At 39.5% G+C, this 27,952-nt stretch overlaps 1 protein-coding gene across 2 annotated transcripts in view; it reads left to right on the top strand.

Moving 5' to 3' along the window:
• The first annotated feature begins 493 nt into the window (after nucleotides 1–493).
• Nucleotides 494–27,952, top strand: part of OPRM1 (opioid receptor mu 1) — a 41,869-nt gene continuing 14,410 nt past the window's right edge. Inside the window, exons 1-4 of one of the 2 annotated variants that reach the window (XM_066372959.1) lie at nucleotides 494–921; nucleotides 21,445–21,797; nucleotides 22,570–23,090; nucleotides 25,603–25,647. In XM_066372959.1, coding sequence (XP_066229056.1) covers nucleotides 632–921; nucleotides 21,445–21,797; nucleotides 22,570–23,090; nucleotides 25,603–25,647 — 1,209 coding nt within the window. In that variant the 5' untranslated portion in view covers nucleotides 494–631. Of the gene's footprint in view, nucleotides 922–21,444; nucleotides 21,798–22,569; nucleotides 23,091–25,602; nucleotides 25,648–27,952 lie in introns of those variants that run through there. The other variant, XM_066372958.1, reaches the window with a different exon arrangement.

Here is a 27,952-nt window from a genome sequence, read left to right as displayed (position 1 = left end):
CGTGCGCCTCCTGCCCCAAGTGACTGCGGTAGGCAGTAGGGATGGGAGAGTGTTGGGGTATGAGGACTGCTCGAGTCCTGCGTGAGGCTGTCTTCCCTGTCGTATTATACAGAGAAAACGGCACTGGAAAAATAGAGTGATGTCAGCCCCCCTTTTTAAGCGTTACTGCTGTCAAAACCGAACTGTCTGTCTGTCTCACTCCCCACCCCTTCCTTCAACTCCCTTCTCCCTTCCGCACCTCCTTAGAGACGTTTGCACAGATGAGCGCCTAGCGGGGAGAACACCTCGTTGGATCGCTTTGCGCAGAACCCACCCCTTCTCTCGTGTCCCTTCCCTCCAGCCTCCGAATCCCTCACTGCCCTCCCCCCCCCCACCCCCTAGCGGTGTGGGGTTGGGGACGACTCTCTGTACTACTAAGGTGGGAGGGGGCTGCACGCAGAAGATAATGTCAGAAGCTCAGTTCTCCCCTCCAGCCTGACGCTCCTGTCTGCAACCGGCAGGGCAGGCAGAGCTCCGTAAGAAATAGCAGGAGCCCCGGCAGTGGCAGCGGCAGAGGAAGAGGCTGAGCGAGAAGCGCGGAACCTGAAAAGTCCGGGCGCTCGCGGTTACCTCCCAGCGTGGTCCCAGCACCATGGACAGCGCCGCCGGCCCTCGGAACGCCAGCAACTGCACCGATCCCTTCGCGCACGCCAGCTGCGCCTCGGCACCGAGTCCCGGTTCCTGGGTCAACTTCTCCCACTTGGATGGCAACCTGTCCGACCCGTGCGGTCTGAACCGCACCGACCTGGGCGGCAGCGACAGCCTGTGCCCTCCAACCAGCAGCCCTTCCATGGTCACGGCCGTCACCATCATGGCCCTCTACTCCATCGTGTGCGTGGTGGGTCTCTTCGGAAACTTCCTGGTCATGTATGTGATTGTCAGGTAAGGAAGGCGCCAGACCTCCACGCGGAGAGAGGGTTCCGTGGCGAATAGGGGCAGAAAGGGACACTCGAGTCCCCAGGCAGAAGGTTTGGCGGGAGAATGAGAGGGAGGGAGGGAAACGGGGAGAATGTGGGGCGACCGCTTGGCTGCTGTTTGTGTGCAAAATCTTACTTTTCTACTTTCTCCCCATTGATAAAGAGGAATCGAAAATTTCAGAAACAGAGAAGTTGCTTTGGTTAAAGTTATAAAGCTCAGGCCAAGAAAAAAAAAACAACAACTCTATCTTAAATCTCTCTTATACTGAGCAGAGAGAGTGTTTGTCCACCCAGTCCCACAATCCCTTTGGCAGGCGCTGTGTGAACAGTAATTTGTGAATAATGGTAGAAGAATTCTGGTTTATTTCCTCTGAGTGGGAGGCCAGGTCTCCTCAGGCCTTTTCAGAGATGAACCTGGGCAACCTTCGTGCTCCTGCTGGTTTCCGTTTACTCTGCTGTACCACGTCCCCACCCTCCTCTTCCCTCCTCAGAGCATCCCTGAGCCCGCTCCTTCCATGCGGTCACCATACTCTTAGAGAAAGTTTTCCTGTGTTTCTCCACGACGTTGCTTCGTTCTAACAGACAGGACTGTTGTGTTGCTTGGGTCAGTTTTCAGTTGGCAGCTGCGGACCTGCTAGGGGCGTCACAAACTGAACTGGGCTCCCAAGAATTGCAGGGCAAGGCTGTATTTCAGTTCCTCCGAAGGGGGAACCAGTTAGAAGCGGCCCAAAGCGGCATAATTCTGGATTTTAAACTATTATATAGGAAGTTGTAATGCTTGCTCTTAAAAAAATAAAAAGTTGACTTTATCCAGGGGAATTATTTCTAAAGTGTGTGTGGCCCATTTTCTGTTTCCCAGATGCTCCAGGTTTCCTTGGCAAAGAAGTGTGCTGGCTTCTCAGTATTAATTGAGATTGATGTAGATCGTGTTAGTGTTGATGTGTGTGTTCAGATCCTACTCGTTATATGAAATACTATATATTCCCTCTTGTTAAAGTAGATAAAGATTTCAAACCTTTACAAGGTTTGAAAGGGTCCCTGATTTAAGATCTTCCTAGTAAGGGTTTTATGTGTTCTATGTATGTAGGGAATGTGGAATTTTCATGTTTAGTTACAACATTTGCTTCTATTCAGCAAATATTGCAGGTTTCTGCAGATCTCTTTAGTCACTTAACAATGTATATATTTTCCCGTTGTGCTTTCATTATCTAGGCACTGTGTGTTGCTCATAATCGATTCTTTCTACTTGTAAGTCTAGTTTCTTTAGTTATTGATTATTAAAGAGTAATACTAATTTCCCAGATCTTTTCATGAAGAATGAGATAAGTAGTGTCTCTGAGAAAACAGCACCATCTATTGAGAAGAAAGCTAACAGCAGAAGATAATGCAGGAAGACAATCAATGGAAAACCTTATTTTTATAAATATTTAATTTTATAAAGATTTTGTTTTCATAGATGTTTTATTTTTTAATTCTTTAAATTTTATTTAGAAAATTAATTTTAACACTGTGACATTGATCAATAAGAGTACATAGGTTTTGGGTAAACATTTCTGTAACATTTGAACTATTGATTATTTTGTATATCCATCACCCAAAGTCAAATCACAAATAAACATTTACTTATATCATCCAAAGATCCATATTAAAGATGAAAACTCCACCTCACTTTGCAGTTATTATAATAAAAATCATAATTAAAGGCCTGCCTTCAGAAAGGAAAATATGTTTCTCATTTTCCTAAGAAAATTCATGGATTCATAAGCTTATAGGACTAGAAAGAACCATAGAGATTTTTCTGTACTAGTAGAGTAAATTGAGGCACAGAAAATAGAACTGATTTCTCCAAGGACAGAGAGTATATTAGTTCAATACCACTGAATCTCTTATTCAGTATAATTTTCTGTTTATTAGAGTGGCAAATTATGACTTCAGTTAATTCAAATAAAAGGTTGATAGAGTAGGTTTAGTGAGCAGTTATAATGTGAAAATAATAAATTTCCCCAAACTTATCTCTGGAATCTTGGAGAACAAAAGACGAAGAGAAATTACCAAAGCATCTAGAAACCCTGCCATCTGAAACACATTTTCTTCTCTCTTATTGCTTCTCTTGGCATTTGCCTTCATCCTGTTTCCCCTCTAGCCTATGCTGTTCAATAAGGAGACAGCCAGTAGGGCAGCAACTGGCTGTGAACTCAGCCAATTGGCCTTATTCCAGAGTTTCACAGATTTCTAGTTAGGTGAGTTTGTTTTAAAAGCATTGCTTCTGACATCCTAATGACTTGGAAAAGGATTGTGACATTTTATCTTCCTGAGAACATGATATTATGCTTTACTTGTCTGTACTGAAAGTACTACCAAAATGCCAGTATGATTTGAAAGGTCACCCCAAACACCAACCTGTGGCAAGTGAAGTGTTTAATTCAAGGTCAAGTAACCCTCTGATAATATGACTGTGCAACAGAAGGAAAAAAATAAACAGTTCAGTGAACAATGAAGTGATAATGAAAGTAACTAAGAATTGAAGAAAGTATGTCTGTTTAGCTGAGACTATTTAACTGGACTGTTTCCAGGCTGTGATGTTTTCTTTACAGAATGATTAGTTCAAGGATATTATTGTTCCTTTTAAAAAGATGAGGGTAAAGGGAGTCAAACATATGGATATGGAAGGAGACAAGACATTATGTGGGGAAGACACAATGCAATATATAGATGATATATGCTAGAATTGTATACTTGAAACTTATCTAACCTAATTAACCAATGTCACACCAACAAATTGAATGAAATTTTAAAAGATGAGTATAATGCTGCATCTTTTCAAGTATTGAGATAAAATGTTCATTCCCTGCCATTACTTATATTTCAATAAATACTTTTAAATGGTCAAGAAGTTAGAGTTGTCTATCCAGATTAAGGTGCTATTTATTAAAATGTCTTAACACTAAAATAACAGGAACTACAAATGCTGGAATTAATGCTTTTCTGTTCTTCATCTCAACCTCACCATCATCATCATACACATTCGATATTATGAAACAGAATAACAAGTAGGATTCTTATACAGATTATTCAAAAGTAAATTCTAATGCCCTCAATTACATTGCAGGATTGAAGACACTCCCTTCAATTCATTGCTTTGTTCAAGCATATTTAGCCTTTATGGCTCAAGACATGAAAACTGACCTACCCCAGTGGATTGATCTCAGCTAATGATAAATTCAAACACACATACGTATACTCTGTAAATACACATACACAAACTTTGAATAAGGAATAGATTGTTACTCTTATAATTTAAATATGTTACTCTTATAATTTAAAGTTTTAAAGAGTGAAAACATTAAAAGTTATTATGGTTGATTTTCATTATTCATGGCAGTTATGTTCTGTAAAGTCACTGTGACTTCTGTGCATTTACTTCTGTGATTATTCTACCAGGATGCGAGCCCTATGAACATGTAGAGGGCAGGCGTTTAAAAGCTCAGCTCCTGAAATATTTTTCATTAATTATAATGACAAAATAATTGATTTTCTTACTAGCAAACTAATATTTTTTAATAATTGTGCCTAATCTTAGATGATATTTATGAAAATCTGTGTACTTCAGGATCAGAAAAATAATCATATCATATTTTCTGTTGTTAACTTACTTATTCTACAAGAATGATATGATTTCATTCAGTACAAAAATGCTGATACTCATTTTGATTAGCTTGATCATATAATACAAATTATTCTAAGATATATTTTACCAAATTACTTCCATTTTACAGCCTGAGATTAAAAACAACCAAGCAAACTATATATATATAAACCATTTTAAGCTGATATGCTGTAAAAAGCAGCAGTAGGCCAAATTGGTCCATAAGCTATCATTTGCCGAATTCTAATACAGAACGTGATAAAATTTATGTTGTTGCAGTGGTCAAGAAATAAGAACATATTGTCTTCTTTAGCAAACCTGATTGAATGTTGTTGTTTAATAGATGGAGACAAAGCATTTTGTAAAAATAACCTACTGCCAACTTACAGTCTTTTTCAACATGAGAAGAAAGCAATACAAATATGAAGTTTAACACAAAACAGAAGATTCATCTTCGCTTGTGCTGGCGGAAGAGACTGCTTTCCTGACACTGATGTTGAAGTTGGATTAAAATAGTAGTCACACAGGCTTGTATCCACTTCACCTCAAGTCCCTGACTTCGACACCCAACACTTCATTTAACCCAGACGATTCGCAATATTCATTACTACCCTCAGCCAGTGATTAGGGAGTAGGTGCTTATAATTTCTGAAAACTTTTCTCTATTGGAAATGCTTTGTGATTATCTCATATCAGGGCAATTTTCTAAGCTTTCTCACAGTATTTTCATCTTCAATCATTTGAAGCTTTCAGGGAAATGTTGAGTAACTGTTATCTGTAGATTCATATTAACTTCTTAGGAAATATAAAATGTGTTTTCAAAGACACCTGTGCCCCCGTGCCAGCCACTCTGCCCCCGTCCCCATGCAGCCAGGTGGTGACTGGCAGCTATGTTTCATTCCAACCTCTCTTTATGCCTTTTCAAGGACAAAAAGCTTGGATTTTTTTTTCTATTTGTTCCTACTTACATAACTTGCTCATTTTTTTAAACTCGTTTTCTGCAGTTCCCAAAAGTCATTTTGAAAAAAACCTGTTATTGTTGTGTGTTTTAGAACTCAGATGGTCCAGCGGGATAAAAGCACTCGGGCAGGCCAAGGTGTCCTGTGGTGTGTCAAATCCTTTGGCTTCTTGTCCTTGGTTTTGCTCCATGATTTCCTAAACACTCACTGAAATTTCCTCCCTGCCTGATTTCATCTCTAATCCCAGTCCCTATCTGTCTCGAAATGACCGCTTCTTTGATCAGTGCTACTCAGAGAAAACGTTCTGGCGTGCCCAAGAATTCTTCAGAGTAGCCAGACCACCACCAGGTATAAGTTGGCAAGGAGAGCCAAATTGAAGAAGGTTCTAGGTAGATGATCTATAGTCCATCTGAAGAAGGCTCTAGTATCCAGAATCTCTTCAGTGAGAACTGAATCTAAATTCTAGCCAGGAGCCAATAGAGGATGAAAGGAGTAATAGAATGTGAGATACCATCCAGAGACCTCACGGCACATCAGAACTCTGGCAGAAACCCTTGCAACACGTGGACACGTAGAAGAAGACCCCCCCAGACCTCCCATTGCAGGGCTTTGCATTCTTGGCTGCACCTTAGAATCACCTGGGAAGCCTTTTTAGAACTCAATGGAAACCCACCTCTGCCCCAGGTTAACCGAATCAGAATCTCTGGAGGCAGCTTCCGGACTAAACCCTCCCCAGGGGGGTTTAATGTGAAGCCAAGAAGGAGAAGCGCTGACCTGGACAAACCCATCCAGTTTGAGGATAAGAAAACTGAGTCCTGATTGGCCAAGAGATTGAAGATGTCTGTCCATATATTTTACTCCTCTGAACTTTAAGAAGCTATTTATAGAATGTGCAGTAAATTAAATGATCTCTCGAGAAAGCTAAAGCTCAAGACATTTTGAAATTTTCTTGAAAATTGGCCAGTTGGCTCTCTGCATAGTAAGCATAGGGAATGAACAGAGTGCAAAACCTGGACAAGAAGCTGATGTTTGAATTGCTGTCCCTTACTGGTGGTTATCACTAGCACATAAGCTCCCTAACTGTTATTAGTTCACTTGCACTGAAGGAATACTCATCATATTTAATCTCACATGAATTTTAGGTCCCAATTAGATAAGATACATGGAAGTGTGTAGTCAACTCTGAAAAGTGCTATATCAAAGCTTCTCTTCCACCAAGAATTTGTTTTCCTTCTCACTGGGCTCCCATTGCCAGCAAGCTGGATCTCATCATTTGCCCAGTGCTGTGGCCTTCCCACAGCTCAAATATAATACCTGTTCTAATATTCTGAAATACAGTTTATCCTTTCAGAAATCAAAGTTTGCAGAAGCAAAGCAAGGCTTCACATGGGTGTCACTGCTGTCATGTTCTCTTCCAGTCAACTCCTTCCCACTGAACGGATCGTGTCACAATCCTCTTGGTGGCCACCATGATGATGTGAAAAGAATTCTAGGGACAGATAACTGCAACTTATTTGGCTACCTATTGATACATTCTTTTATATATATATATATTGTCCAATGAATTCAGCGAAGAAAAAAGACAAACCAATTATTTGGGGGAGATGGCTATTTTTGTTACATTTTTAAATGTTTCACGTTTAAATTGGTGATGTAGTCAAAGCATCTAAAACAGAATCAAAGTCTAAATTATGACTGCATGTGATGAAATGCCTTTGTACCCAGCAGAGTAGTTTATTTGAATTAGAAGAAATAACTTACAATAATGGCTGTCTCTGAACACTAACTTTGGAAATTGAGGCATTTAAAGTACCATCCCTGTGACTAGCCCTGGGTTCTATCATCACAGTAATACCAGTCACAGTAAAAAAATTTTAGTTAAGATTTTAGTTAAGAAGATGGAGGATGAATGAATGATGATACAAGGAGTCTGTGTGTCTGGCTATTCCTAACACCTTCATTGTGGTCTTTTTTCAGGACTTGCGAAGCAGTGCTGGTCAACTTCCTAAATCAGAGTAGTAAGTCTATAAATAAAGCAAGTCCATGATAAAAAAAAAATAACATCCTTGAGGCTTGCTGTGTTCCTGAGAACTGAGAGTACCCCAAGTATAGAAACTGTCCAGAACAAGGAGATCAATAAAAAGGCCTTGTTTGTTTCTGAGCATTCTTTCACTGAACACTGGGTTCGTTGCCAATAAAATGTTAAGTATTTTGTGGGGGAATATTAAATGTTAATTGAAAAATACTGCTGGCAGTCTAACCTCCACATCGGAACCTGACTATGCCTGCCAAGAGAACAAGGGAAATGATCATCCGCATTATCATTTCATACTTATTCAGCCTCCATTGTTTCTGAAAAGGAAACCACATGGATTAAATTAAATTTGAGCATGCTTTTGGTGATGCTGGTGATCAAGGTCCCTAAAATAAGAGGTCCTAGTACAAGCATACAGCGTTAATTGAGATCTTTCAAATAATCCTTCCTTCTGATGACAAAAGGGCGTTTATCTTATTTATTCATAAAATAAATAAAACACGTATCTGAAGAATAAAGATAATGCCTTGAAGTTTTATACGACTTTAATTTTTCATTACATTGAGTAATTTGATTTTCATGAAATGTTTTTGAGTGTAGACAGGGAAAAATGTTGATCAAAATAATATTATTGTATATGTACCTGAGGCTCATTTTTTAGTTTCTGTGTTTGCTGAACACTAACTATATACAAAGCACTTTCCTAGAAGCTCCAGATATACTAATAAGCAAAACAGATACAGTCCCATCTCTCCCCAAAAGGACAGTCTAGTGGAGAAGGAAATTGAACAACTTTGTCCATTGATATATGCCAAGGATGGAACTATAATACTAATGCAGTGTTCTTAACCTCACTATTGACAAACCCCGTCCCCAGCTTTATTACAATCACTGTAAGTCATCTTCTTCCATCACCAAGCCCAGCAAATGGGATGATTTTTGGTTTGTCTCCGTACAGTTTTCCACACTTTGCTAATGGTGTTATTTATATCTCAGAGACAAGACAGAGAAAACGTGAAGGGAGAGGACCTTGGTTTGTTGTTTTGTGGGTTTTTTTTTTTGTAAAATAATGAAAGAGAATTCTATCAACCATACTTTACAAGTATTTCTCAAAGCAGATATTGTAAACATTTTACAAACTGTAAGTATAATGCAGTGACATGGTAGATTACTGAATAAATGGGGTTCAGAGGGAAAAGAATCTGCAGAATCGTTGCTCTAAGACATTTATTTGTGCATCCGTGTACTGTAACAATAGCCAGCTTACTTCTAAATATTGTGTCACATGACCACAGGCAGCAGATGGCTCAGCTGGGTGTGAGGCCTGAAACTTCTGTTCTTTAAACTACCTTTCTTTTTTTGGAATTTAAAATATAAGTATCAAAGGATACTTATTAAACTGACTACCAAAATATTTAGATAGCAGAAGGTGTTATGACACATTAAAAAGGATAAATAGGATATGCTCACCCACAGTTTTGACAAGAGAAATTTGAAATGAAGTCTTCATGGATATTAATTAAAAATCTCCATTGCAAAACTCTAAAGCAATAAGAATATTTTATTTTTTTATTTTTTATTTTTTGTATTTTTTCTGAAGCTGGAAATGGGGAGAGACAGTCAGACAGACTCCCGCATGCGCCCGACCGGGATTCACCCGGCACGCCCACCAGGGGGCGACGCTCTGCCCACCAGGGGGCGATGCTCTGCCCCTCCGGGGGTCACTCTGCGGCGACCAGAGCCACTCTAGCGCCTGGGGCAGAGGCCAAGGAGCCATCCCCAGCGCCCGGGCCATCTTTGCTCCAATGGAGCCTTGGCTGTGGGAGGGGAAGAGAGAGACAGAGAGGAAGGGGGGGGGGTGGAGAAGCAAATGGGCGCTTCTCCTGGCCGGGAATCGAACCCGGGTCCCCCGCACGCCAGGCCGACGCTCTACCACTGAGCCAACCGGCCAGGACCAAGAATATTTTTATTTCAACTTCTTATATAGTATCTTGATATATAATTCTCTTCAACATTCTGTGCTACTATTAAACATTGCTAACGGTTGTATCTGTAGGTCACACACAGAAAAAACAATCCCAAATTAAATTATTTGGGTATTTTTCTTACATAGTAACAAATACTCAGATATTTAAGTTTACAATGTTAAACATTTTTGTTTGTGACAATTGTCTTAACCTTCAATTCCTTTAAAATAGGGGCACAGCCACAGTTGTAGTCAGTAATAGGATTTTTGTGAACATCAGTTTACACAAATAAATGTAGAAGTGTTGACTGCACTCTACAAAGTTATAATTTATCACTTTATATGATAATATCACCGTATGATATGCATATTATCACAGTGCAGTGTAATAGTGAAGAACATCAACTGTAACAAACAGATATGGATTTAAATTCTGCATCTGCCACTGTTATTTTTTAGCAAGTTTTTTAACCTCCATGAGCCCCAACTTATTCATCTCCAAAAGAAGTGATAATATGCAACTCATAAGTCTGTAATGAAGATTAACCAGAAAACCCAACTGCTTACAGCAATGCTTGGCAGAAAGTAAACATTCAGTAAATGTTGACTAGGGTCATAACCCTATTAAAAAAGTCATCTATCGTGTGACCAGGCGGTGGTGCAGTGGATAGAGTGTCGGACTGGGATGTGGAGGACCCAGGTTCGAGACCCCGAGGTCGCCAGCTTGAGCGCGGGCTCATCTGGCATGAGCAAAAAAGCTCACAAGCTTGAACCCAAGGTCTCTGGCTCAAGCAAGGGGTTACTCGGTGTGCTGAAGGCCTGCGGTCAAGGCACATATGAGAAAGCAATCAATGAACAACTAAGGTGTCACAACGAAAAACTGATGATTGATACTTCTCATCTCTCTCTGTTCCTGTCTGTCTGTTCCTATCTATCCCTCTCTCTCTCTCTCTGTCCCTGTAAAAAAAAAAAAAAAAAAAGTTATCTATCACCACCATCATTTAATCTGCTCTAATGGTAATTTTTAGGGTAAAATAATCACCTCTTTACAACTGTGGAAATTAAAGTTTAGTCACTTGGTCATGGTCACCAAACCTTGCTCAGATCTATGTTTTAATTCCAAACCCAGTATTTTTCCTTCTGGACTATGCAAGAGTATTTTACTCCTGAATTGATTAAGAAGCCAAATTAGGGGAAAATTAACAAAATCATGGTAGTTTTAGTTACTCACTGCTATGAGACCGATATGCTTTAATGCACCTAACCTTGCTCTTAAGATCAAGTAAATAAATATTTTTAAAAAGAAAGAAAAAAGGAAAAGTCCAACTTGTGGTGGTGCAGTGAATGCTGAGATCGCCAGTTCAAAACCCTGGGCTTGCCAGGTCAAGGCACATATAAGAATTGGCTATGAGTTGATGCTTCCTGCTCCTCCCCATGCCTGTCTCTCTCTCCTCTCTCTAAAAAAAGAAAAGATCAAGTAAACAGTTGGTATGACTCGAGAATCACCAGGAATGTTCCTACCTTAAAAGGTGATATTTTTGTCCCTTAATCTCCTAACACTTGACTGTTAAAATGCAAAATATTTCTAGAAGATATAGAAAATAAGCATTGTAAATATATAGAAACCACTTGATTACAATAGCAAGTCTCTGCTTTAATGACTTTTAGATCTAACGATCACATTGGACAACTAAGTAAGGGAATGGAATGCAAAACAGACAGACAGTTAACCTAGGGCATGGTATGGCTCCAACTCCAGCTGCAGCGCATGGTCATGGGCTCTCAAGAGGGAAGCCACCTCCCTCAAAAGGTCAGATGGTATCCAGTACAAGCTTTCATAGTCCCCAGCTCCATCTGGAACGGGTCCTGTCTGCTACAGATAGACATTGGGTGAATCTGTTTGCCAAGACCCCAGTGGAGTGGGCAGCTGTTGTAGCTACAGTGCCCTCCAAGTGGGCTGGCCAGTGTGTGGACATCACTGGAAAATACGTAATATTTCATTCCAACTGCTGATTGCTGTTGGCCTGCTGTTGCTGGGACAGCCTCCTGATCCCATACACTTTGCTATCAATGCTCACCAACCCAAAGCCACCAGGAATAGACTTGGAGCCCAAAAATATCAGGCTTATGAAGCTTCTGCAGGAGAGAAGAGAGGATTCTACAGAGATTTTCATTTATGTTTGTTGATTAAGGAAAAGATTCAAGGACAAAGAGGTTCATCTGGAGAGGGGACTGTCTCAAAGCAAAAGTAATTAGAGGTCCTGGCCGGCTGGCTCAGTGGTAGAACATCGGCCTGGCATATGGATGCCCTGGTTCGATTCCTGGCCAGGACACACAGGAGAAGCGCCCATCTGCTCTTCTACCCTTCACCCTGTCCTTCCTCTCTGTCTCTCTCTTTCCCTCCCACAGCCAAGGCTCCATTGGAGCAAAGTTGGCCCCAGGTGCTGAGGATGGCTCCATGGCGTCCACCTCAGGCACTAGAATAGCTCTGGGGTTGCAACGGAGCAACGCCCCAGATGGACAGATCATCGCCCCCAGTGGGCATGTTGGGTGGATCCTGGTTAGGGGCATGTGGGAGTCTGTCTCTCTGCCTCCCTGTTTCTCACTTCAGAAAAATAAAAAAATTTAAAAAAATTTATTAGAAACATGGACATCAAATATTTCTTATTTAGGATGCAGAATGATCAAAGTAAGGCTAGAGTTATTATTGAATAAGAAGCAGTGGTCACTTAATGTTAACCAGAGAGGGAGATGTTTGGCAGCTCTATGGTTCAGGTGATTTGGTTTTGTCTCTGTTCAGGCCTGGTAATAGATGTGTCTTGTTTTTATCTTGTTGCATCGCAGTCCTGGAAAGTCCTTCTGAGGTTGACACTCTAAAGAATTCGATTCTATAAGTGGCTACCTCAGCCATGCTAGCTAAACTTGCTTCCTGAAAGCTGCCAGGTGCTCTTTCCTTTCTCAGCATTACTCAGCCTCACCCCTGTTACATGCCCTCCACCCTTCTCCTCTAGCAATAGGGAGAGAGAAAAATGAGGATCAGTGTGGGGAACAGTCGGATGACATGAGATGGGAAAGCAGAATTTATTCCTACAGCAGCAGAGAAAGAGGAATCCCTTAAGAAAATAAAATGAAGAGGAATATCTTATTTAAAGAGACATATCGATGCAGGCTTAGAATCAGGAGAATTCATCATGTCACTCAGCCAAGCAGGCAGGGGGATACAGGCGGATATGGTCTTTATACCCCAGGAGTTTACAGACTAAAAGACAAAACCATGATTTCAACATAATCCTCACATTTATTACACAAGGCTAAGATTCTATGTGCAAGCACACCAAAGGTTGAAAGTTATTCTCAATTTCATTAATAGTGCAAGCTTTACTTTTATGTAACACTGAAATTAAAAACTTGTTTAAAGTAATTACTAGGCAATATGTCATTTTCAGTGTGGCTGACTGAGAACAAACATTCGCAGCCCCAAAGTCCAGAACAGCTTTGAGAAATTATTCTTTAAAGAACATAAAGCAATAAATCAATGAAAAGTCATACACAAATTTATGAAAATGACAGAGAAGTTCTTGATAGTCAATGTGGATGTTTAAAAGGCCCTGTGGAATGTAACTTATTCTTTCCCTGATGATGTTTGGACCAAATGAGAGTTAAGGAAAAAAAATGAATCAGCAGATAGAGAAAAAAAAATATCATTTTTGTTAGTGGTAAATAATTTGCTGGTCATTGTGACTTAACTGCACAGTAATAATAGCTTCTTAATTTTAACCCCAGTATGAAATATACAAACTCTCCTAGTTACAGACCTTGACCACTGGTGAGCTCTATATAGGGACTGTCTCCTTTAAAATTTAGAACCTGGAATAGTTTAATATATGTGTTTCCTTTGAGCAGCTGAGTCCTGGAAAGAGACAGGGGAAGGGGCAGAATTAAATATATCTACTTCTTCACCCAAAACATAAATAAGTCACTCCTTTTCTTGCAACACAGAGAAATCAAGAGTATTAGAGGCATTGATGACTTGACTCATGAAATATGAATTCATAAAAAGGGGTTTTCAAAATGGGGTGCACTTCCACAGTACTGGAAGCCATGTTGGTTGGCTCTGTTCTCTTTTCCAGTCTAAAGGCTTGACAGAAGCAACAATGTCCATTTAAAAACTGGTGCCCTGCTTGGGACAGAGAAAGCGGATGTAACTGGGAGACCAGCAATGCACTGGAGAGTTGAAAGGTAGCCACCAGTGTGCTTTGTCTCCCTCAATCCCGTTCCATCCTCCATTCTTACTGAAAACTGAGTGGTGTACAAGGTCCTGAAGCTAATTCTAGCTCCTGTCGCCTGTCAGGCTACACAGCAGACAGTGAGTAAGCTACCAGGGAATATTGACTTCAAAGGTCAACTGAAAATCAATATAATCATATTACTAAGGGGTAACTATCCTATGAAAGACATGGGGGAGGACACAGCAAACAAAATCATTTACACTTGAAGACAGAATTAAATAGCAATCACATGAGGACTTTTAAATAACCTATATTTAATATCTTCAGAAGGATGAAAGAGAGTATTCCATGAAACAAGAAGCAATAAGGAAATAATAAGAGATGGTTTATTAGCTAGCAAAGCCCTGCAGCTAAGGACCTAAATAACCTGGGCTGAAATCCTGGCTCCAACAATTGTTACTGATTATCTTACTGTTACTGATTGTGGTGATGATGGTGGCAGTGGTAGATGAGAAAGAAAAAAACCACTCTTAGGGTGGCATTGATTTTGAGAAGCCAATAGCAGGCACAGATGTCCGAAAGAAATCTGGAAAGGTAGTCAAAGAACTTTTAAGAGACAGACTGAGTCAACTACCTAGAATTTGGTAGGTTTAAATCATGAATTGTTAGACAGTAAAGGAAGTGGAACAAACTCAGCTCTCCTTTAAAACATATGATTCTGTTACAACATTCAGTATTTTTAAAAAGTCTCAGGATTTCCTAGCACAGCCATATTTAAAAGAGAGAGAGAGAGAGAGAGAGAGATGAAAAGGCTGTCTGATTACCTTGTTTTAGCTCATAGTGGGCCAAGCATTTCTGGGAAAAACTACTATATTATTAGAAGTGCACTCCCATAAATACACAGGACCCAGCACCCAGCAGAGAAGGTGCTGCGTCTCAGTTTCAGATGAAGCCTAGCTACACGGTCGGGGGTGTGAGTGGGGGTGGGGGTGGAGGGCAATCTCAAATGTGTATACATCTCTCTGTTCCTCAGGTTCCTGCAGCACAAAGCAAGGTGATCAAACAACTGTGGCCTGAAAGCTCCTTTCAGATCTATCTTCTCATCATTTTATGACCTTCTATAACCAAAGGTTTTTTAAGTTAACAACAAACTGACAAGGCAAAAAAGAATATATTCCCTGTTCACTTTTACTTCAAAAGCTTAAGATTTTCTTTTAAAAGTTGGTTTCATCTCACCACAAAAAAAAATCACTCAAACCCTTCTTTTTAGAGTGAGTTCAATTCAACAAGTATTGACCAGTGTTCATCTTGTGCTGGGTTCTGTGCTGAGTGGACAATTTCATTCTATTTTTATTTCTTTTGACTTTTATGTTCATACAACCTTTCATGTTTTACTTAAATTGATTGTATGCACAATGTGAGCCAAAATAAAGGTTTATTTTTGTTATACTAACTACAATAGATAATAATTTTACTGACTGTGCTCTCTAAAACTTTATAATCAACAACATATGCTTGAGCTTCTCCAAAAAGCAATTTTCTAATATTAATATTGGTTCAATTATTTTATCATATTTTAAAGTATACTTTTGTTCTTTTACTATTTAAGAAATACTTAGGGGTATACCATTATCTGAAGCTAGTAGTAATGCATACTTGATTATTTTTTATTTACAAAACTATCAGATTTTATAATAGAAGAAATTTCATTTTCTTTTAGAACTCCCACACTTTAAGGCAAGTAATTTCTAAGTTCTAAAAACCAAGTCTTTATAAGAAAAGCAAAACATTGTTACGTATGAACCAAAATGCCTGCTAGCTTCTGAAATAGATGTTGTGATTGCTGTTTTTGAAGACATTTTGGTCTAAAAAGATGAATAATCTATATATAGGCAAATAAAAATTTTAAGTTCCCTGTAAGAATATTTCCACCCTACCATAATGGTTTATATAAATCAGAGGAGTTAGCATAGTAATATATTTCTATATGACATAACTATTAGTTATCACAGAATACAGGAATCAAGGAAGCAAAGCATGATTTTTAATATAAGATGATTAAAAATCAAATCAAGCAGGATATAAGCACTTCCAAAAAAGCATAATTTAAAAAATTGTTAAGCAAGTCCTCTTGGCCATAATGGAAGCGCCTCGCTTCATTTCCAGAGGAGGGGCACATGGATGGCCATCAGGATGTGTTCTCCTCTCTACCCCAGGTTCTAATTTCCCGCCCAAGTTTGAAGAGCCTGCACAAAATAAAATATAAGAAATAAGGAAGAAAATAGGAAACCAACAGAAAAATAGTAAGATTAGTAGGGAAGTCAGTACTATAGAAATGTATTAGATTCTAATGTCATTAGAATTCTATATAATTATTAAGAGACACGAATTTTACTCTGAGTTTTCCTAGCACCAAATGCGAAACTTAAAATATGATCAGTTTATTCATTTCACATCTTCTATTTTTAAAGTTCATTTGTTGCTTCAGGAAAGTAGACTTTGCCCTTGCTCTATGAGAAAGAGGCTTTCTCATGAATTGTTATTAACAGAACAAGAAGGAGGGAGCATGTAGAAAAATAAAGAGAAGACAAAAAATGAAGTGGGTGTGGATAAAGAGAGAGCAACACTCAACCCAAAAGTCTCTGGTGGTCATTACACTCTGGTGCCAGAGATGGAAAGAACCAATTGATCTCTGGAAGGAGGTGCCTCTTTGTTTAATTTACTATAAGCTTCTGTCTTTTCTTTTGAGGAAAACTGGTAAGCAGTAATTACTTGCCTGTCTGCAGGGCTCAGAGGTCTAAGGTTACTACTCTTGAGCTCATTAGAAATTGGATCATTGACTACATATAAACACTTAGTAATACATACAAATAAAATGTTTTAAACATTTTATAGCAGAGTGAAAAATCCCTTGTTTCCTCCTTCACTAAGCTAGTGAAGAACATACCAGAAAATGAGCTAATATATGGGTTCTTTCTGTGTTAATGCCTAATGAGAGTATAGTACTGGTTTTGATTTTGTTTCTGTTGGTTTCGACCTTCCCCCCCCCTCAGCCCTCACACATACACATACACACACAAACACATTGGCCCGAGATATTAAAAATAGAATAAATAATAAAAGAGAAATTCAGGTGAGTACCTATGTTCACTTTTGTAACCTAGATAAAACCTGAAATGTAGGACAAGTGCCTTTATTTCATTGGATTCATCCAATTGATCGTGGGTATTAAGAGATGATGGTTTAGGGAATGTTTCTCTCCATTAAAAAATATAGATTTCTTCACATGACTGCAGATGGACATGGAAGTCATGGCAGATGCAAGAAAGACATCTTTCCAAGCACGGCGCTGATTGAATCCTTACTTAATGACATAGCTTTCTTATTCACTGCTATTAGCAAAAGGGATATTATGATCTTACACGTTTGGTAAAAACATTCAAGAGCACAAAATAAGCCCAACAAGAAAGTCTTCTGTAGATTTCAATTGGCTCTATTGTAGACTCCTAGGAAAAGATCGTTAGAAAGCCAAGTAAAGGGCTTGACTTGGTACAAAACTAACAAGCCAGAGTCTAGAATTCATTCTTCCTAATTTCAAGCTCCCTTGGTCAGTTTTATTTCTGGACAGAGATAGGGTCCTTGCAATCCAGAAATTAACTCAAAAACTTGGCAAAGTCCATTAGCACACACGAGTAATTTATTCAGTGTGGCTTCATTTAGCGCAAGTTCATCAAAATCAGTGATGTTTCAGTAAGCAGTGATTATTGGAGAAAAGGTGTGAAGAATGGGTCTGAAGATAAATAAGAATTATATTATACTCTCACAAATGGAAGAATATTTACAAACAAAAGTTACACATATGACAGAGAAGAATAGATGAGCTGCCAATGGAATTAGCTTCCTAATACCTCTTGCCCAACACAGCATCTAGGAGCGTTAATGGGTCAAGCAATTGAAGGTCCTAAGAATAAATTTTAAAGTAATAATGATTGCATGGTGACTCATTTGGTTTTAGATAGCAAATAAGCTATTCAATTACCTAATACATATTTAAAGAAATACATAGTAGGAAATTTCAATGGTTCAATTAAAAAAAAAATAATAGCTTAGGTCACTTACTAGAGGCAAAGGCCCAATTCAGGGGGCACAACAGGGCCAGTCAACATCAGGAAGCTCCTGTGAGTCTAGGTGAAATATCCTAAGGCCATGCTCTATATCCCTTCCCTTCCACTTTGCTCACTTTGCTAGTAAACTCTCTAATAGCACAGCAAAAAGTAAAGGTGCAAAGGATGGAAGAAGAATTCTGTGTTCATACTCAGGTGTTCTACACTCAGACCCACGCTGGTAAAATGAACACAAGTAGTTTGTAGTGTGACTCTGCCTATTTATGTAACTTTTCTGGAGCAACATTCATACCACCACATCAGAAAAAAAACCAGAACAGAATGAAAAGTTCATGTTTGCTGGAGTAGATGACCCCTCTTTTGATCAGAGCATCCCTTTAAATGAAAGCCTGTGGAGGTATGCTAGAAGCAAATGAAATTCCCAAACCCTTAGTCTGGTATAATCTCTTTCACATATCTAGGAAATTGCTGTGCCACTGTGATTCAAGGTGTGAGTAATTGGAATAATAATACTGGCTATCTTTGAAAGAAGAATCTTTGGGTAAATTGGGGAAATTAAATAGTATCATCTCTGTAAAATGTCAATTGAAACAGCTTCTTCAGATAAATGATCACTTTTCCTTTTGTGATGTAAAATCCTAACCTAATTTTCTTTCACTGACATCTCATTCTAGAGAAAAAAATGATTTTTTTTTCAACTGAAATAGACATAACATCAATAAGTACCTAGTGTGAAGAGCCTAAAGAAAAGGTTAGAGATATAATAAGTCTTCAAACTGACAGTCAAGATTCTGACTACTCAACATAAAACAACTCTAAGATGTGAAATGTAAGTTCTGTGGGGTGGAAAGTGACTAAGGCTGTTGACCACGCCTCTCCGTCATACAGTCTGTAGCTAGACAAGAGTCTTTTGTTTCTGCTTTGGGTAGCAATTTGCGCTATGTACAACCTCAGAATTTTAAAAAATGTCTTGACCCTGAAGGTTAGTTTTCTAAAATCTTTAAAATCACATTTTTTTAAAAAATTTTGTTGTTTTTGACTTTGGAGGATCTGGTCTACATTATCTTTTTATCTTTGCCGTACTTAGAGTCCTCACAAAAACCAAATTGGATTATCTCCTTAAATTAAATGGCTTTCTCTATCTTTTCCTTTAAAATTCTTTAATGAAATGCAACTTCTAAAACAAGCTAAAAGGATCCAATTTTTAAAGAGGGAGGTTTACTGACAGAAATGCCACTTTTGCAATTAGACTAGATTGGGGATCAGAATTTTAGAGCTCAAGAAATAATTTGAGCTTATTGGTCCTGAGGAGATTTATGAAATTCCTCTTAATAACTTCAGCTACTTGGTTTATTGAAATCAAACAAACTCTCCTGGAACACTGAATTAAGGCCATAAACAAATGATTCTGTAATACTATCTCCTCCAATTAACAGCCATATTGGACTCTTAATTTTGTATGACTGAAAAACAATAAACACACACTGGAGATTATCAAGGATTTATTGCACCATGAAATAAAAAAAGCCAAAAAAGACTTGGCATCAGGTATGGGTTCCTCTCTCCATCAATTCTGAATTCTCTGGGTTGGATCCCTTTTCAGACAGACTCTTCCAGAATCTACCTATTTTTCATCCTCTCAGGTTTGGGTCCTGTGTGGGAAAAGCAGTATAGTCTTTCCCTCAAGTCCCCATGTAATCTCATTGACTCTAGTTGAAACACAAGACATTGAAGCATCGCTAAACATTCCCCATGGTCCAGATCACTTTACATCTTTATGCTCCAACTAGTCATAGAGCCCGTTGCAATGCATATTGAGTGAGAGTGGGAAATGAGTGGTTCTGCAGAGTGATTCCGAGGTACTAATGTCAAATACATTTAACAATACATTTGCAAGATATTCTTCTACCATCAGATAAATTATATTAATGTTGTCAGTGTAACTGCTTATCTCTTCTCCAGAAAAGTTCTAATGTGTGTAGCTGTAAAGACATATAACATCTATAGATAATTACCCTGGAGAAAGAAGAACATGTGTCCATGCAAAGACTTGTACATGAATGTTCATAACAGCTAGTTTATAATATCTAAAAACTGGATCTGACTCAATTCCCATTAATAAATGAATGGATACACAAATTATGGCATATTCACTCAGTGAAATACCACACTGCAATAAAAAATGAATTATTAATACATGCAACTATGTGGATGAATCTCAAAATTATTACACTGAGTGAAAGAGGCTAGACCAAAAAAAGTGGACATACTCAATAATTCTATTTACGTAAAATTTTAGAAAATGCAAACTACTCTATAATGACAGAAAATAAATCAAGATGAGCAATTGCCTGGGAAACGTGGGCTGGGGGTGGGGCCGGGAGGGTAGGATGGAAAGAGTAAGGGCTGCGCGAAGAAACTTCGAGATAATTGATATGTTCACTATCTTGATCAAGAGTTGGCATTTTTGCTGTAAAGAGCAAGACAGTACATACTGTAGGCATTGCAGGACATATGGTTTGGTTACAACTATTCGACTCAGTCATTGCATCATTGAAACAGCTATAGATAAGAAGTAATCAAATGGTGTGTGTTCAGGTGAAACTATTTGCAAGAACTAGCAGCAACCCAGTTGCTGAGCCTGTAGATCATAGTTTGCCAATCCATGATCTTCATTATGGTGATGGTTTCACAAATGTGTACATATGTCAAAACATCAAATTATAACTTTAATCGTACAATACTTAAAGCTATTAAATAATAAAAATGAAACCACCTTGGCTTCCCAATCACAGATCGGAGAAAGTCTAACATTTTTACCATGGCGTACAAGTCTATCCACGAACTGGCTTCTACAATCCTCCTCCATTAGATTCACTGTCACTCCTTGTGGGGTTGCACAATTTAGCCATGCCAAACACACATCATGCCATTTCAACTCTGACTGTCTGGATTCCCTCTGCCTGGAATGACCTCCTCCTACTGACTGTAAGAGTAGGCTTGTGCATCTACACTTCCAGGATGTGTTCCTCTTTTTTTAACCTTAACCCTTCTGGTCCTTTTAACTCCTCTCTGTGCCCCTGTTATATGTATATATGTATATAAATACATATGTGTACACTCTTTCAGTTACGTTGTCAGACCATTTTAAATATCTATGTGAGTGTGTGTGTATCTGAATTTTTATGTATTTGGAGTTAAAATGAATTATTATTCAGTGTCTGGATACCTGACTGAGAGCTTTCTGTGCCTGATACATTACAAATAAATCAGTATGGCACCTATTATTATAACCATTTTACAGATAAGAAAACTGATAAGGTAAAGAGTAGAGAAATTATGTGGTTAGCCTATAAGGACATGGCTATAAATAGCCAATCTAGTAGGAGAAAAAGTTCTCCCATGAGAAATCTCAAAAGCTTCCCATTAATCCTTGCTTTGTTTTGTTTTTAATTATTGGCAGCATCTCCGTCTTACACATTGCTATCCTTTCCTGACTTGGCCCCTGCTCTTTTCTTTCCTTTCCTAGGTACACCAAAATGAAGACTGCCACCAACATCTACATCTTTAACCTGGCCCTGGCAGATGCCTTAGCGACCAGTACCCTGCCATTCCAGAGTGTCAATTACCTCATGGGAACATGGCCATTTGGAACCATCCTCTGCAAGATAGTGATCTCCATCGATTACTACAACATGTTCACCAGCATATTCACCCTCTGCACCATGAGTGTCGACCGCTACATCGCAGTCTGCCACCCCGTCAAGGCCCTGGACTTTCGCACTCCCCGCAATGCCAAAATCATCAACGTCTGCAACTGGATCCTCTCGTCAGCCATCGGCCTGCCTGTAATGTTCATGGCAACGACCAAATACAGGCACGGTGAGTAATTTTTCAGTCCCAACAGATGGCTAGTTTATAGATGGTTGTGTTGGTGAAGTCCTAAATCAAGTAGAATTTATGGAGTGGTCCAATATCTTAGCAAACTGCAATGGTAACAACTTTTTTTCTAGCAAAATGCCTTTGAATATTTTGAAATCGAAATTTTTCTCTGTAATTTTGAGCCCACTAGACATTTTAAAGAGAATATATTCTATTGGTTCCTGATTTTTCTGCACTTCAGCAAAATGATGAGAAAACAAAAATATAGCTCTTCCAAATGTAATTGGAGCTTAAACCCAAAATCATTAAGGAAGGGTTGGTTTTATAATTTCAAGTGTCTACCTACATAAAAAAATATATATCTTTCTAGACCTCAGCTCAGAATGATAAACCAACCATCAAAAAATGGAGGAAAAACATCCATTTTCTGGGAAATCCTATACACTTTGGACAGCGACTATATTTTTTATATCAACATAAACCCCATTAGAGGCTATAGCTCATCATGGGAGATCTATAATTGTTGAATGAATAAAAGTTTAATGTGATCAAAGTAGACAGCAACATGAGACATTTAGGAAAGAACAAAACAAAAATAACTCTTCCTGAAAAATCAACAGAGAGCTGAGTTTTTCCCACAGTTTCTTTAAATATTTCCTTATTGACTTGTGCACGTCAAGGCTATATATTACTAAGCAAAATGGCAGTGTTAATACCTATTGACATAATTAAATGTTGCTGCTCATTCTTCCTTGTAATTCTTTTCATCCAGGTTCCATAGATTGCACACTAACATTCTCTCACCCAGCCTGGTACTGGGAAAACCTGCTGAAAATCTGTGTTTTCATCTTTGCCTTCGTCATGCCTGTCCTCATCATTACAGTGTGCTATGGACTGATGATCTTACGCCTCAAGAGTGTCCGTATGCTCTCTGGCTCCAAAGAAAAGGACAGGAATCTTCGAAGAATCACCAGGATGGTGCTGGTGGTTGTAGCTGTGTTCATCGTCTGCTGGACTCCCATTCACATTTATGTCATCATTAAAGCCTTGATAACAATCCCAGAAACGACTTTTCAGACCGTTTCCTGGCACTTCTGCATTGCTCTAGGTTACACAAACAGCTGCCTGAATCCAGTCCTTTATGCATTTCTGGATGAAAACTTCAAACGATGCTTCAGAGAGTTCTGCATCCCAACTTCCTCCACCATTGAGCAGCAAAACTCCACTCGAATTCGTCAGAACACTAGAGACCACCCCTCCACGGCCAACACAGTGGACAGGACTAACCATCAGGTATGCTGTTTCTAGAATTGGGTGTATCGACTGGGGATGACATGAAATTATAGAGTTTGTACCAAGCCAAGGCCTTAATCCATTGGAAAGAAACCAGTTACCTTTTCCAGAGGATTGAGGCTCAGAATGATGCTAGAGGGAGGAGGGGAGAAAATTGTGATTGTTGTGTTGGAGAGGCACCTCCTTTATAAACTAAGCTCTATATAGGTGTATGTATTCATTTAGGTGTAGAGAGATGCTAACTAGGAGTGTGTAAAGCCTCTAAAAATCATTATCTTCATAGCCTTTTTTCCTTTGCAAACTTAATGACTTTTAGCTTATTTCGGAAGTGATTCTGATCTTGAGTTCTTCTCCTTAGCCCCAGGAATGCTATGTATTTTAGTCATATCTCTTTGATCTCCCTGTCACTTCTCAAAATCCAGTCCTGTTCTGGTTCTGTGGTTAAAGAGAAAGAGTTAGCACTTTGCTAACTGTGGTGACAGGTACAAGATGTTCCCAGCACATCGGTGTCACAGCAAAAGAGAAAAAGAGAGAGAAAAAAAGGAGGAATAATGATTTGCTGGAAGGTGTATTCTTATGTGCAGAAGCATCTAGATGGTGGTCTGCATGGAAGATTTAGGATTTAGACACAATATTATAATTAAATGAGAAATAAAAAAGGAGGAAAGAAAAATCTGGCTGTACATTAATATTAGCTTATTAAGCCACTGGTTTGCAAAACTTGGAGTCTGTCCTTTAAAGAAAATCAAACCAATCACTTAATTATTGATATTCATTTAGTAAATACATTTTCAAATAATGGTACCAGCATCCAAAAATCACAGCTCATATAATTTTATAACCCAGAACTCAAGTTCAAACTCCCTGTAAATTCTTGAGTCAGAAGCTTAGATAAAGTTTCTATGGTCGGGGTAGCCCTGTGGATGGATAGTTCTATAGAAATGACTAGAAAGAGAAGTCCGAGAGGCGAAGGGGTGTTAGCTGCTTCCTCTGCTGCCTCTTCTCGCTGTCCCCTGTTAGCTCACTACCGCCGACCAGCACAGCCCAGACTCACCCTTTCTAATTGACCACAGGACTAATGCAATGTGGCCCATGGGGGATATTAATCCTCATCCCCCGATATTCAATAATTCTAAAAGGAACACAGGAACTGGCATCCTTTAGAGAGTATGAGATCATGATGGCAGACCCACTTCCAACTAAGGGGAAATTAACTTATCATGTCTCACGTCTAAATCCATCTCAGAAATAAAAGCCAGGAAGAAATGTTTTCTCCCCTGCTTCTTCTATTTCATTCCAGATCAAGCCCTTTTACCCTCTCCCTTGACTAAGCCGCTCTTCCTCTGGGCGGCTAATCAAAAGCTTCTGAGTAACTTAAAGAGGGCAGGGATTTCAATAGATTTTCTTCAACCTGAGGGTAGAATATTAAAGAATCCAGTTTAAAAGTCTCTGTTCTAAACTAAAGTTAAAATATGTTGCGTTGCAGCAAAATATTTCCATTGGAGCACATGGCGGCCGTTATGAAATCCTGGTTCCTTCTCCTTCAGTGCCCACGCACACCTTCCCTCTCTCTGTCTGGCAGCTCAGGGTGTGGCTGTCGAGTGTGTACCCTGGACCGTGGCGGGGGGAGGGGCCTCCCGTCACATCAGATTCTCCCAGCATCCTTGCCTCGCCTTGCTGATCTGGCGGTCCAGCCCCCAGCCCATCTGCGGGCACGTTTACCTGACTTTTCAGCACGACTGCCCTTCGGTTGCCCCCAGCAGGGCCCTTGACTCCCTTCCAAACCCAGCATTTCACATGAGTGGGGGCCTTGCATAGCCAGAGAGAGGAGAAAGGAAGCTAATTGGGGAAGCTCTGTTCTAAGGAACTAAAAGGTCTGCTTCAAAAATACACCCAATTAGCGCTTATCTTCCTCGCTGCCTCCACGCGGCAGCATCAGTGTCAGATCCCAGCAGAAACGCATTAGCCCTGCAATTGGCCGCTTTCCCAAGCGCCCAGCTGGGAGAGCCGGACAGAGAGGAGCGGCTGCCAGCTGAAGAGGAAGAGGCACTCTGACATATTTGAAAATTAAGATAAATCAAAGATCCTTTCGCTAATCTCCACTAATGTGATCATTAAAATCAAGCCAGTTACACAGACATCTGGAACAATACATCATCAGCCTTTGGTGATAGCTTCAATAATACATCAAAATAATAAAATTATTTGAAGGAAAAATCAGAGACGTTATGTCTGTGTCTGTAGGCCATAGTTGCTCCGTTGCACAAATTGAGAATCTGGCACACGGGTTGTTTTTGTTGTTTTGTTTTGTTTTGTTTTGTTTTTTAACGTCATGAGCCATCATGCTAGGAAATGAAGCCAATTGGATTTGCATTTAGTTTTTAAATGCTTGTTTGAAGTTTGTATTGTTGTCGATGTTTATGTCTGCCTGTGTATTTGTATCTTCTCCAAGAACGATATTATACTATCTATGTCCCATCTCAAGCACATTAGTCAACTTCGTATTCTGCAGATCAGAGAGCCAATACCAAAGCTTCCCAGGGTGTCGGTATTCTGACAACCGCGCACTGAGACCGTGCCCATACAGCGCAAAGTGAAGTGGAGAGTTGGCAGTTATTAAGGTAATTTGATAAACCGTATGGGAAAATTCTGGGCTGAATATACACTTTGAAGCCTATTTCCGTAGTGAAGAGATACTCAGTCAGCTTTTGCTGCACAACAAGTCATTCCAAAATGTAGTGACTTAAAAGAACCACTTTTTAGTTTGAGATTCTATAGATCAGTAGTTTGGACTGAAGTGGGCTGGACGGTTCTCCCGGGCTTAGCTGGACTCATTCTGTGATCAGCGGCAGGTTCCAGACCCGCTGTCAATGAGCTGATCCAGAATGACCACAGCAAGAACGGCTAGTCCCACATGGACTCTCATCTTCCTGCATGGAAGCTCAGGCTTCTTCGCATGGGGGTGACAGTTTCGAGACTCAACAGGTGGAAACAGACTCTGCCTACTGATGGTAGGAGCTGCTGCCACATGGCAAAGGGGCATGGACATAGGGAGGGAAGGAACTGCGGCCACTTTGGCTGACGGGAAGCCCGTGCTGAATGGGAGAGGCAAGCCATAGCTTCTTGCGCGTAAACCCTATACTTCTGCCTTCTTATGCCTCCAGTATGTACCAAGCACAGTGTCTGGCACATACAAAATAGCCCCAAAATATCTATTGACTGAATGAAAAATCATGGAGCTAATGATATTTCAGGAGATGTGAAGGGTGGAGGGATTGACCACCTACATGACCGTGGAACACTGCCATTATTTCAGGCTTGCCTTTCAGAACCTAAAATATACCCACACGGAAGGTTCTTCATTTTCTCTTTGCTGAGCTTCTGGTCAGAAGTTATACTGTTTAAAAAACTTCCTTATTTCCACTTGGTGGTATCTCGATTTTATTTTTAACAAGTGCTATTGATCAGGAGGCCAAGAAATGGTTTCAGTGCCCTAAGAGATCTTACCTTGGCTACGTATGAAAAACGAAATGGATTCACGTTCCTGTGTGTGTTTCAGGGCTCAGCCTCTGCTCCAGCTGTCGCACTCCATGCCTGGTCTTTGTTCAGCTCACTGTCATTATGGCTACTAGGTTCCTGTGAGAGAGATCCCCACATAGGCACTCCTTTTCCGCGTGCTCTCAATGCCGTCTGATTTCTCTGTGCACGTGCCACCCTGCCGTTGTCGTTACTGGACTCCACATTGCTCTCCCCCCGCCCCCATTGGTTCAGTTCTGTCGAGGGTCAACTCAGATCTGAGATGCCCATCACTCTAACCTGCCTTTGCTCCTTGGTTTCCACCCTGATTGCACTTCACAATGCATTTTCTGTTTGGACACCTCGATTACTATTTAAAGTATTTAATATTACATGGAAAAACAAACAACTTGATGAGGTTAGTTGGATTATTATTAAAGAGTTTGTGTTAATTATCCCCCCAGTAATGATATTCTTATATTCGTATCACAGGATACACATTGAAAAGTCTGCTCATGTGCACGACGACCTCTACTTCCTGTAACAACTCTGATGGGTAAACATGAAAAAAAATAAGTGCTCAGAGTGGCTCAAAATCAAACCACCAGTAAGAAGCAGAACCCAGATAAACATCTGAGCTTCTACTATCAATGCAAAGCTCTCCTCTACGTTCCCACACAATGCCATTTTACATTCAAGTGTAATTGTGTGACCTCAACCAGAGGTCCTCAGCTTTGTAATGAGCTCCAGAAAATAGAAGTTATGAAGAGTTTTTTTGAGAAATTTTGGTTCACTAGGCAGAAGTAGGGTTCAAGAATCTATATTTTGAATAAAACACTAAACTGAAAACTTTGATTTAAATAATGACTTCATCCAAAGACTACCATTACTGTTTTATCCAACCTGAATAACCATTTCTGTCAAGCTGATCGATACATATTTTTCACCAAATGAACCTTCTGTTTAGCAAAATAATGCAGTTTCTCTTGGACAAAGCCTTAACTTTCTATTTTATCTAGCAGTAAGTCTCATAGGAGAAAATACAACAGAGGGAAAGGTGACATTATGGTAACTTCTGCTAACTCTTTCTCATTAATAGAGCAAGTCTATTCCTAGAGCTCCTGGTTACTATTTTTAAAGCACTTTCTTAATATTTTAATCTAAGCAGCAGGTCAAGAAATTAGGAGATAATTTGCATTTGTCCTAATGATAAAACTATATTATCACCAACTAAACTAAAAGCAGACTCTTAAAGTCAACCACATGACTTTCAAAAGCTGGATGTTGATATTTTTATAAAACATCTGTGGAGAGCTAATTTGAGAGAGAAAGCAGTTCAATTCCAT

Source organism: Saccopteryx leptura, chromosome 3, assembly GCF_036850995.1.
Source record: "Saccopteryx leptura isolate mSacLep1 chromosome 3, mSacLep1_pri_phased_curated, whole genome shotgun sequence".
Classification (NCBI taxonomy): Eukaryota; Metazoa; Chordata; class Mammalia; order Chiroptera; family Emballonuridae; genus Saccopteryx; species Saccopteryx leptura.
The sequence above is the reverse complement of the archived record's forward strand: the minus strand, read 5'-3'. Positions and strand labels throughout refer to the sequence as shown.